Here is a 13,097-nt window from a genome sequence, read left to right as displayed (position 1 = left end):
CTCAGAATAATATGGCAACAGGACATGCACACAGGACTCCATAGCCCCAGATACTGCTGCAAATTTCCATTTACAAAGGTAAACATGATTTTATTAGTAATAGCTGTACCAGATAAACAGGCAGAGACCTCAGCAGATGTGGCAAACAGCTCATCTGAATCACCATTAGCAACACTGAAGGAACACCTCATTTCTCAAATATGACTTTCTCTGTGTGTGTAGCTCACCAATTCCCAAGTTATCTGTGAAATTAAATAGATGCTTGTTCTAGTTAGTTTGGAGAGCTTGTCTCTTCCTTTTCTTTCTCTTGCCATATTTGCTCTGTATTATGACAAATTCCCTTTTATCTGACTCTAGGTAGAGAAAGTCCCATAAGCCTGGAAATGTTTTTTGACATTCTTGGCTTTTAGAGTTGAGCTTTTCAAAGACTGCTGAAAATTGTGACCTGCAGCTGTATTTTTATGAATCCATGGCTAAGCTGAAAGAAGTCTTCTTCTGTCATAATAATCAGCCAAAGTGCTACCAGACCAGACCTGGAGGTACTCACCCCAGTGGGGAACATCATGATAATATATTTCAGTGAGCAGGGCAGTAACACAGGAGACAGTAACAACTGCTGCTTAGAGTTACACATTTAAAGGAACAAAAAACCCCAAAACCTGAAGAGCAAATGCCTCTGGAATTAACTCCTTTAAGAAAAAAAGATATCTTTAACATACTAACACAACTTGGTTTAATGCTTTTAAAAGACACAACTTTTGAAACTAATCACGTGCAGATTTACCATAGCTCCACACATCACTCTGATGGGTAAATTTCCTGTAGTGTATGCACTCCAGAGCCATCCACTTAATTGGCATCTAGGGAAGGACAAGAGAAATGCAACGTTAGAAATACATTATTAAAACAATACAAACAGAACCTGTATGAATACAACTTTTTCTCCTTGCCTACTTCAATGTGAGATTGAAAAAAACCAGAGGAAATGGCTGTTCCTGACCTCTAAAATGGGGCTGTGCCTCATAAAATGTGGAGGTAGAAAAGATGAACCAGTTACCTGCAGAACTTGTGATATTTACTGATTCAGAAGTAATGGAACAATCTGTGTTTTCATCAAACCTTCATAAAGAGGGACCAGTGCAGAAATTGCATGTAATTCCCCTAAATCTGAAGTGCAGCAGAGAAGGTGGAATGCAGAACCTTTTATTCCTTTACAGTTTGCAATCTCTGCAATCTGAGATAGCAACACTGCTCTCTCAACTGCTCTCTGATGAGGCCAGGTTACACTGCAGGGACCAAAACACTTCACCATCCCCATCATCATCATTGTGATGGTAAGCAGGCAATGAAGAGAATTTGCAGTGCTTTCTTGTTAACTTCTAATATTTGTTAGAAACCATCCCAGGAACCATCCCAGCTCTCTGTATGAGCACAGCAGTGGGAAAAGGTGCTCCCCAAACTAAATCAGCAGCCCTACACTCATTGCTGTGTCAGTGAATCATCTCTTCTGACAGAGAAGGGTGTGCAGGCAAACCAAACCTTGTTCCTGCATTCCAGCCCATCCTCTTGAGTTCCTGTTAAAATGGGATTCATGGTGATTCCCATTCCTGAGCTGGGCCCAGCAGGCATAGCTGATGCCTCAGGGTTTAGCTTCTGTAGTTTTCAGGCTCTGTGCTGCTTCAGTGTGCAGTTCTGAGCTCCATAGTAGGGCATGGTGAGCTCTCTTCACAGAGCAGGGAGACAAAACAATTCCTTCTCTAGCTGGGGACCAAGGACACATGACCCAAATCTCAGGCCCAAGAGCACAAACAACTGTGAACCCAAGAGAGAAAAACAAGAGGATGGGACTTCAAGGCTAAAGCTGTAACTGGACAATTAACTCCAATATGCAAATGGACCAGAACTTATAAAAGTGAGAGACCCTGTGACCAGTTGCCCATTTTGTGACCATTTTGGGTCCATCTTGGGTGCAGCCCTGGCTGGGCTCTTGTGCTGCCCAAGGTGGATCCATTGAGGCCTTTTAATAAATCCCTGCTTTATTCTTTAACTCTGTCTAGTTTCTGTTCTGGGTCAGCCTTCACAAGGCCTCAGAGCCCTGCAGTCCATGGATTTCTGAAGGACAAACATTTAGGAGATTTTTACCTGGCAGGGACTCCTATAGGTTGCCTCCAGTTTGGAATTATGGAAGAGGTACTGGAATAAACCAAAGGGATGAGTAACTGCAGGCAAAATCTGAACAGATGGTGGGTGTAAAAGCAGAGGATGTGTCTTCATTCAAAGCTTATGAAACTACCTTCCATGAAGTTCACTAATGAACATAACCTATAGAGTTAAGGCAAAAATAGCACCTTGTAATAAAGGCTGCCTTAACTCTGGCAAAGACAGTTCATCCTACCCCACTGAACTCTGCAGGAGTGCACTGCTTTCATTCCCACTGTATCCCAGATGTGAACAGGTGCTGAAGGAGCAAAGCTGCCCTGTTCATGGTGGGATAACTCAGGTTGGAAGTGATTCAGGAGGCCTCTAGTCCTACCTCAGGTTCTCAGCAGGTTCAGGCCAAGTTACTCAGCAGAGATTTGTCCAGTCTGGACTCGAAAACCTTCCAGGATAGAAACTGCACCACCTCTGTTGACAACTACTTGACTGTCCAGTCTGAACCTCCCTTAGCATGCTCTCAATACTGATTTCACAGGATGCTTTTCTGGACCTGGGAACTGATACATCTGCCCTAATTCCTGCTCCAGAGCTCTCAGCAGGCTAACAAGTCCAAGACACAGCTGCCAGGGAACAGCTGGTTTGCCAGGGAACTCTTTTACTGTCATTCACTGTCAGATGGAGGGAAGAGGATGAGGGGTTACCAAGAAGAGGATTGCAGAAATGAAGGAAACCAGAGGAAGCTGCCAAAATCTCACCTTCCCTGCCAGGAGGTATCTTCCCATGGGGGAATGGGAAAGCACTGGTGGCTCCTCTCAAGCTCTTCACCTCCCTGACTGCCCTGGCCAGGTGATCCAAGGGCAGCAGGCACACAAACAAGGCAGCAGCTCATCCCAGAGAACAGCACACACTGGAACAGCTGTTTGTCCCAGACAAGGGCATGAGTGAGCACAAAAAACCCCAGAAAGCAAACTGATCATCCAGGAAAAGGAATGACAGGTGAAGCAAATCCTTTGGGATTCTCTGACAGATTGAAATGGGGAATTTCAAGATGTTTAGGGAGCAGCCAGAAGCACCATGTAGTTACTGCCTCCTGAATTTTATCATGCATTAATCTGAAATTGGCAGAAATGAGGTAAGGCACTACATGGCCATGGTGTGGTTTGCTGGAAAGTAATAGGGGAAAAGATCTGGTTTGAAAATTATCCTCAGGCTGGCTTTTAGTGGCCTGGCATTCAGCACGGTATTGGAGAGGTGGACACAAGACATAACTACACAGGCTCTTCCAATGTGATAGAAGAGCTAAATTCTCATGTTCTGTGGCTTTCCCTTTTGTTTTCACAAAAATTACTTGTCTGGGAAAATGGGCCTGCATGTTATTGAGGTGCCTACTGGCCAGAGAAACAGGCTGGGCAGGAATGCCCCAGAACATCCACCAGTCATTGAACCAAAGTATTCAAAACACACCTGGAACATGTGAAAAAAACCCCTAATTCTGAGTGTGAAAACTGCTTTTGATATTATAATTCAGTGCCTGGAAAAGCTCACTGTGCAAAAAACGAGCAGCTTTTATGTGTGCTTTCACAACAGAGTCCTTCTGCAAGGCAGGGCTTTGCTCAGTCACTGACAGACTCTCACACAGACAACAGTCCCACAGGGACACATCAACCTCAGGAGGACCTGCAGGAGCTTTGTCACAGCATGGCAGATTTACCTGCAGACATGTTCAGTGCTCACCTTGCCCCCATCAGCATTGTACTCCTTTTCATCCCCTTCCAGGAGCCTGGCCAGGCCAAAGTCAGTGATTTTCACGTGGTTTGGTGATTTCACCAGGACATTCCTGGCTGCCAGGTCCCTGTGGACAAGTCTCCTCTCTTCCAGGTACATCATTCCCTGAAGGAAGAAGAATAGTACAATAATGCTAATTAGCCTTACATGGTTTTGGAGAGCTAACTTTCACTGGTGACATGCAAAATGGCTGGTTCAATTATGAGTATTTACAATGAGAAAATGGCCTAGAGGGGAGAAGTTCAACATTTTTCTTGCTCAGAACAGAGGCAGGATTAGACGACCTTGAGTTAGTCCAGTATGAATGATTCTGTAAGATTCAATTACCAAAGAGAAAAAACCCAATAAAATAATATATAGATAGCTCTTTTGCTTCAGCAAGCTTAAAATCTGGAAATGTGAGACAAAGAAAAGAAATATTATGGTCCTTGTTCTTCAGACAGGAAATGTGATGACCATAAAAAAGAATCAATTTAGCCAAAGCTCCCCAGAAATCAGATCACACTGGGAAACAATCCCAGCTCTGTCACATTCCAGACAAGTGTCTTTAATTCAAGACAAAGATTCTTGTCCATCTTCAAATGGTTTTTCAGTTGGTCACAAATTTTCCCTACCCTCAGTGGATTAGAAGGAAAACAATTCTTTATTCCAAGTGCTGCAACTCCCTCACCTTTTCACTCTCTTAAAATATTGCCTGTAGTATTATAATAAGGCATTAGATCAATGGCCCTTTTTTATGAGCATATATATTCTGTTAGAAGTATATTCTGTTAACAAGCCCATCCAGCTGCCTTTAAAGATAAGGTAACATATACTCAAACTGCCTGGCCTTAACCTTATTCTTATTCTGATGGGAGACTAACCATCCACCAGCATATGGAAATTTGCACCATGCTTTGTGACACTGAGATCAACACCAAAGCTTGGTCTGATTAATTATATAAAACACAAAGGATAGTTGGGCAGGGTTACAAGCCTATAATTTCATTAAAAGGCATTTATGACATTAACCACCATTATTAGAACTTAGAGATGAAATCACACACTTGACAATTGCCTTTAAGGTATCTCCTAATATATTAGCTCTGTATAATATATATGATAATTTTTAAAAAGTCATTGCTGAATTCCAAAGAGATCATATTATCCCATAATACAGATGATAATTCAGAGAGTCACATGCAGTGATTAAAATAACCAGATTACTCAGTGCCATGGGCCAGATTTGATTATCCCTCCGCAGCCTGAGGAGATCACAGGTACCTGTTCCCACACAGGCTGCCTCCCATGGTCTGTGGACCCAGCCCTGGCACAGGGTGCCCAGGGAAGCTGTGGCTGCCCCATCCTGGAAGTGCCCAAGGCCAGGCTGGATGGGGCTTGGAGCAGAAAACACCAAAACATGTTTGGAGCAGCCTGGGATAGGGGAAGGTGTCCCTGCCCATGGAAGAGGATGGCACTGGATGGGCCCTAAGGTCCATTCCACCTCTAGGACTCTATCAAAGTGCACGTATCTGCAAAATAGCATCAAATAGAACCCTAAACTGGTTTTAGGTGAAAGATTTCAATGCAAACACCAGTAAAAGCTTTGAAAATAAGTGGGAGAATGTTGGGCATAAACAGTATTTCATGCAGTCACCGTGAAGGGCTGTTAAAGAGGACACAGGGGCTCTTTGGCATAAAGCAACTGAAGTTATTCTTTAGAAGCACTGCTACTCACAGCAAACACACCCTCCTGCCAAGAGTAAATCAATATTTTTGGCTTTTGACCATCAGAATTGTAAGTCTTTAAAAAAATAATGGTTTTTGACATCAGGTTAAAAGACAAATAAATCTCACGGGCTAAACAATTGTGAGTCACACAAGAATCACACCCTCATACCAGCTGATCAGGGAATTCTGCTGGCATCAGAATATATCAGGCCCAAATAAAATGATACTCTTTAATAGATTAACTTGTACCTATCAGCATTGAAACAATATGAAAATGCTGCAGATTGCTTTTGGCCAAAATGAAAACACAGGATTTGTCTTGGTAAAATCAAACCAGGTGAGCTGTACCAAGGCTTCAGCCTCCTGTTTCTAGTTAATGATGGCAGGGATGGATGGTGAGGTGTGCAAAACCATCCTTCATTGAAAAAGTTAAACAACCAAATTCCTAACCATGCCTCTTTGGTCTTATTTCACTGTCTCTAATTTCAAGCATTTTTTCAAACCTATAAGCCAAAGCTTTAGGATGTTTCACTGTTTATTCTATTCATTCAATTCCATTTATTCCAATTCTGTGCTATTATTTAGCATCATTTTAGCAAGATTCTATTTTATTCATCCTAACCTCACACTCTTTCAAGAACTAGAAAAATGTGTAACCTCCAACACTTTCACTGCTGCTCAGTGAAAAACCACAGCTGCCCAGAAAGAGGGCAGAAATAACTGCCTGTGGATCATTGCAGGAATAACCTTCTTGGGGCTGCCTCCCACCTGTGTTACCTAAAAGCCAAAACCAGCCCCCTGTTGGGTTGGTTGGCAGCTACAAAATCCTCAGCAGGGCCCATGGTCTGCAAAAATGTAAATCCTCTTGGGAATACCCAGTGGAAACATGTTTGATTTCCTGATACCCTATCAACAAGCTTCAAATGTGGGTGGCAGAAGTATAAAAGAATATATATATGTATAAAAATATATTAAAATAAATTATATATATATAACTTATAAAATAAAATATAAAAATTATATATAAATACAAAAACACATAGATTATATATAAAATAATATTATATATATACATACATATATATATGTATTTCAATAAATGAGACTATCCAAATGAAGGAAAAGAATCTAAAATAAGGGAATCCTACAGTATTCACTGCAGCAACACTGTCTAAACATATATTGTGCAGAGAAGCACTATCTGAAGACATTTTTGAACCTGGCAGAGAAAAAAAGCTCTATGTGAATCTTTAATCCTTCAATATGACACCAAGGTATGATAAAAAAATACACAGTTGGTGGCATCCCCACCCAAAAAAGCCACAAGAGAATACCAGGAGGACATTTTATGAGTTGAACAGAATAAAAGTTATTTGTTAAGAGCCATGAAAAAACATCTTCTGCAATTTTATTAAGGGGTGTTTATAAATTTTCTGGCACTGTGACAGTTTTGGAACGGTCACTTCAGGTACAGTCAGGTTTGGGCTTTTTACAAGAAAAGTATCAGACCTGAAAATGAGAAAATATTCTGGCAATAAATACAAGTGGGACAGTGGAAAGGAGACTTTGTGTCAAAAATCCCATGGCACAAGAGAAGACAATGATCTGGGACAGCTTCCTGATCATCCCAAGTGCTGAACAGTGGAGAAAACATCAAATTAAGTTCATAAAGCATTAGGATTTCCAGTGCTGTGGAAGTATCACCAAAGCTGGGCTGGTGGAGGAAATAGGAGAATAAAAGGATTTTTTAAAAAAGGAAATGAAGTTTTTCTGGCAAATCATAGCTTTGAGATCTGCCTTGAATTTGCTGCTCCCTTACTTTATTATAACCAGTGTTACCTCCTGCTACTGCTGTAATTTGCCTCCCAGTTTCTGGGGGAAGCTCTTGAGCAGAGCCTCCATCTGTACAGCTCAGAGTTTGAGAGGTGTGAGCACAGACTATTCCAGATGCTGTAACTTAACTTCCTCCACTTTCCTGGACTTTTTGGAGTCCCACCTCCCTGCTGAGGATGCTTCTAGATTTGTTTCAGAAGTGGCAGCAGCTACTGCGCAGGGAATGCCCAACTCTGACCTGCAAGTCCTGCCTGAAGTTCTTTCCCTCAAGTGCCTGGATTTCATCTCCAGAAAAAAAATACATTCATTACTCAGGACAGAATTCAAACAGGTATGTAAGTCATTAAATCAAAATCCTTTTGGGATAATTGCTAGAGATGAACTCAAGTGTGTTGAATCACTAACTGAAGTTTAACATATGTCTTCTGTCTTGCACGACACATCACTTTGCAAGAACAAATCAAATTTAAAAAGTATAAAGACCTTCACCTGCCCCAAGATCTTCAGCAATACTAGCCCACAGCAAACCCCCTATAAATACTCTTTCTTCATTTGTTTTCTACACTAAATATAATTGCTTCCCTAAATTGAGAGCATGTTGATCTTATCTCACCCAGGAATTAAGAGCAACCTGTTTTTTTTTAATAATAACTTCCACCCACTAAAGCCAGCACACATGGCAGACTCATCAAATTCATTCTTCAGCTACATGAAGGAAGAAAATTTCAAGCCCAGCTCAATTCTCATGGACATTAATCTGCAGCCTTGGAGACTGCTCTCTTACCATCCTAATACCTCAAGGCTTGCTTAACAATCTGAGTCACTGCAGAAAGCCTCAAATGATCATCTTTTCCCCTGCCCACCCCATGGAAAAGGTGTCATTTTGCTTTGGGCTAAAAATACACTTTCAAGGAAAACACTGTGCCCTTGGTTGGCAGGAGCAAGCACACTGAGGCAGGCAGCTGCTCCTCCAGGGAGAGCTGTGGGACAGAAACACTGACACTGCTCTGCTGCAAGGCCCTGACTCAGCTGCAGAGCTGGGATGTCCTGAGCTGGCCTGAGAGCTGGCACTGGAAGGTGTGGCATTCACATTCTCTGAAAAATCCCTTTGCCCAGGATTGTTCTCCTGGGAAGCTGAGAAGCCTCAGAGAAAAGGAAAACAATTCTTATCTCATTTGCTTCTCCTCTGTTGTGCTCATGTGGAATGTGTTTGGACATTGTTTACCCACAGGTGATTGTTGCATTGGATTCTGCTGTCAGTTGTTTTGACTCTTTGGCCAATTGGTGCCAAGCTGTGTCAGGACTCTGGAAAGAGTCAGGAGTTTTCATTATTAGCTTTTTAGCATTCAGTAAGTATCCTTGCTGTATTCTTTAGTATAGTACAGTATTCTTTAATATAATATAGCATGATAAAGTAATAGATGAGCCTTCTGAGAACATGGAGTCAGATGCATCCTTCCTCCCTGCCATGGGAGTCCCTACAAATACAACAGGAGGTCACCTCACAGCCCAGGGGAGGGAAGGGGGATGCTGCCAGCCTCAGCTGGGGACTCACTCACACCTTGTGCTAAGCACACATTCTAAATGAATCCTTGCCCATTTGGGGCACCGTTTGTGTTGGCTTGTGGGGTTTTTTCCCCTTTCACAGGACAGGACTGCTGGGGTTCATTCCCTGAGCTTTTATTGCAGCATCAGCCTCATTACATGGTTGAGACAGTTGGAAGATGGCAAAGCTCAAATCCTGCCAGCAGCAGTCAGAGATTTCTTTGTTACAGAGCATTTAAAAAACTTCCCAGCCAACAGCACATTGCTAAAGCTCACAGACAGTTGTTTTAATTAATTACTAAAAGCACAAACACACCTGCTTCACACAATGCTTGCTTGTCTGCTCTCTATTAACAACACACAATACTTCATTATTAAGCTTATAACCTTCTACTATCTCACTAAGCATACATTCCTGCAGTCTTAAAGTATCTTAGCCAAGCCTAAAACTCAAACTATTGTTTCCTGTCCTTGCTTGCTGTACTATTTTAACGTTTCTACCTTCAGACTTTGCAGCTGCAGCTGATTCTAAGTTTCTCTGCTCTCTCTGTTTCTAAGGCCTGCTTTCCCAGCTTTCTGGAAATCATCTGACCTTTCCAATTCCCCACAGTGGGATGTCCTGGGTGGGCTGGGAGCTGGAACTGGAGGTCACATCACAGCCAAGGGGAGGGAAGGGGGAATGATACCAGTCTGAGCTGGGCACTCACTCACCCCTCGTGCTAAGCACACCTCCAGAAGCTCACCTGCCAAGGGCTCCTGAAAAGGTCTGCAGTTCTGCCAGCCCTGGTGGAGCTGGCAAGGGAGAACCAGTCCTGAAAGCCCAAATATTCAGGAGTTTAATTCAGTTACAGAGGGTGAGTTATTCTCTCTCTCTTTGGTAAAGGGCAGACAAAGAAAGCTGATGTGATAGTCATGTATTCCTTCTCATCTTGTGCTCACTTGAAAAGCTCTCAAGGTTTAATTTCCCTTCAGTCTGAGTTTGAAGCAATGTGCTAAAATGCGTAGCAAGCTGTATCTCAGGGTAAAAGTGCTTTTATCTCAAGCTCTGGCCATCTTCAGATGCACAAAGCTGATACAGCTATCTGGATTTGCCTACAGTTGCTTTGGTCCTGTCCACCTGAGCAGGACAAGATGACAGAAACTCTGCCAGGTATGCCATCTGAGCAGTTGTGACATGAGCATTTTCCTCACAGTCCTGCTGTGCCTTTGCTAAATCTTTTCAGACTAAAGAGTTCAGAGTACACAGAAGATTATCTATACTTAGCTCAAGAGATGGGTTCCCAGTGCAGCTGGATGATTGTCCCTATGGAAAGGCAACCAGAGAAAACCCAACTCCTGCACGAGTACCTTGAGCTAGGAAAATAGCAGTGATGTTTGGAACCCAGGTCAGTCTTACATCTCTCCATGTGGCTCACCCAGAAATACAAATTCTCTCTTGCTCACACATGGGCTGGCTCAGCTGAAGCACAAAATTGGGATGAGTTGGCTCCATACCAACCACAGGAGAACACACACTACCTGTGGCAATATAAAAGTGCCAGTTGCACATCAAAAGAACAAGTCTGGATAAAAAGAACTCAGCACCAGATATTTGCTTTGCACCATGCAAGTTTAGCTGTTCCAGAAATAGGAGTGTAAAAGCCTGATTTACTCCAATACTAAACTCCATCCAGGACACAAAATAAAGATGTTGCTAAAGCACAACAGGTCGAAACAAACTCAAGAAGCCAAAGTGAAGGGAAAGAGGCTATGAGGCTGATTAGATGAGAATTACAGGAAAAATGCAGTCTATTCCAAAATGACAGGTGATTCACAAAGGGAGAAAGAGTGGAGAGAATTGAGAGGAGAAGCAATTTCATAAGCTCATGACATTTCAATGCTTAATTGACTGGACTGAGCAGACATCTTGATGGGCCCAGGCCCACTCCAATCCTAAATTAACATCTCAGGAATGTCATCTCACCCCCTCACAGCACAGATAAGTGGGTCACTGCTAAATTGACTGGTTCTCAATTCTGAGCTTGTGAGGCCCTTGAAATCAAGTTCTCAGTGCTGAGGAGGTGCTGGAGCTCCTCAGGCAACACCAGGAGGGGAGTTTGTTCCACTGCAGCATCAAACATGTCCTTTGAACTCCTGAGGAAAGATGAGTTATCTCCCAGGCTCCCTGAAATGATGCAGCTTTCTGGATTAGGTGGTGCTGAATATGAAGAGTCTGTGAAGAACTTCACCTTCTTCTAATGGAAGATGTCACATAAATCTATTAAGTAGTATAAGCAATGAGATGCAGGCCAGGTTTTTATTTCAATGCTGGTCATACTGGACATGGCTCTGAGTTCTGGTCCCATCAACAGGCACATCTGTGCAGCTGCTGCAAAGCTCATAGCCAAGTGTGGGATTCCTGAGGGAGGGAGCTGTGGAGCTGGGTCTGATCTCCATTTTGCAATGATCTCAGGTGCTTTCTTCAGACAGCTGGGTGCAAGGTGCTCTCCTGTGCCAGCTCCATTCTCCATTCTGGGGGCAAATGCTGGCTGTGCTAGCCCTTCAGCCAGCCCAGGTGGCCCAGCCTAGGTTACTCCCCCTTATTCCCAAGGAGCTGAAAAGGACAAGGATGCTCTCCCATCAGCTCTGAAGAAAACCACAGCTCAGGGGGCTGCAGCCCAAAGAGGAGAGAGAAATTGCAGCTGGTTCACAATAAGTGTAGAGCAGTGCAGTTCTGGCTGCAACTGCACCAACAACACCTTGTTTCTGTGAAAGAGGCCTTTAAACAAGAACTAACTGCCTAAATGACAAACTTACCGCTGCAAAACTCTCCTTGCTGGGCAATAACATTTACTGCAAAGCAACTGCAGTTCAGAGACTGGCAGGATCACAGCCCTGATGACAAAGGCTGTTTCAAATTGCTCTTTCAAAAGCAAATCATGGCTTTGCTACTCGTGCCAGCAGAAGGAATCTCTGTAGTAGAACCATAGAGATTTAATGGAGAGGTCTCTGGAGGAAGTGGCCTGAAGAAGACAGCAGAAATCCCATCTGTGTGTTTGTACAAATAATTTGAATGCCATTTACAGAAAAAGATCTTCAAATCTATCTAGCTTTTCTTGCAGATTATTTGTAAACTATATGAATTACATGGACAGTTTCACTGAGCATCTGAAATACGGCTGTGCTTAAGTGGATTGAATCAGGGTTGGGAAGCAGTGAAATAAAGGTTTTCAGGAATACCTGACATCCAAGTCCTGCAGAAATGTATCTATTTCTCACCTGTCCTCTGATTTGAGAAGTGCTCAGAGACTTCAGGTTTCAGCCCCCAGTTGATCATGCACTCCTGGAAAGTGTTTGATGCTTTCCCAAGTGGCAACCAAAGAGAGCTATCCATGTGAACAGGCTTTTTGAATGCCATTCTTCTCCCTCCCATTAATTGCTTCAGTCAGACCAGCTCCAGCTCCTCCCAACAGCAGCCCATAAAGGAGTTCCCAGTGCAGCTGGAACGGGGGAGCTGTGAGCACTTTCCTGATCCTGCAGCTCCAAACTGCCCAGCAGGGAGATCACTTGGCTCTCCTGGAAGGAAGCCCACAGCAGCAGACTTGAACAATGGGCTGCTGCTCCCCCAGCCAGCCCCTGACCTCTTGCCAATGCAATTACAGTCAGGAGAGAGCATTGTGCAGTGCATTCAGCCTCTCCAAGAAAGTGTATTTAAAATGGATTACTTCTGCTCCTTAGGCAGGCAATCAATAGAGATGTGGACTGCAATAAGTACAGAGATGTCTGTGGGCTGCAGCACTTATCCTCTGTGTCTCTTCAGAAATTAATTAAAAATCAATGAAGTGTGCAGCCTATTAATAAAGAACCTCCAGATTAACAGATACAAGCCCAGCCTTCCCTCAGGTTCAGGACAAGCACCGCCCCAGTGCAAACACTGCAAACTCTGCAGCGCTCCAACCAAACCCTACCCTGACCTTTCATGGCCATGCCCTGCACCTGGCTGAACTGCAATATCCCCAACTTTATGCACCCTTCACTCGTTATTACATGCTGTGTGTTTCCAGTGGGCTAAACAGGAGGAATTTTGG

At 43.3% G+C, this 13,097-nt stretch overlaps 1 protein-coding gene across 2 annotated transcripts in view; it reads right to left on the bottom strand.

The window, feature by feature from the left end:
• Positions 1-13,097, bottom strand: part of ERBB4 (erb-b2 receptor tyrosine kinase 4) — a 590,650-nt gene that overhangs the window by 28,752 nt on the left and 548,801 nt on the right. For both annotated transcript variants that reach the window (XM_054515325.1, XM_036387293.2), the window contains exons 21-22: positions 3,892-4,047; positions 785-860 (exon numbers count right to left, since the gene is read on the bottom strand). In XM_054515325.1, coding sequence (XP_054371300.1) covers positions 785-860; positions 3,892-4,047 — 232 coding nt within the window. The remainder of the gene's footprint in view (positions 1-784; positions 861-3,891; positions 4,048-13,097) is intronic.

This window comes from Molothrus ater, chromosome 7, assembly GCF_012460135.2.
Source record: "Molothrus ater isolate BHLD 08-10-18 breed brown headed cowbird chromosome 7, BPBGC_Mater_1.1, whole genome shotgun sequence".
NCBI lineage: Eukaryota > Metazoa > Chordata > Aves > Passeriformes > Icteridae > Molothrus > Molothrus ater.
This window is presented reverse-complemented; position numbering and strand designations above follow the sequence as displayed.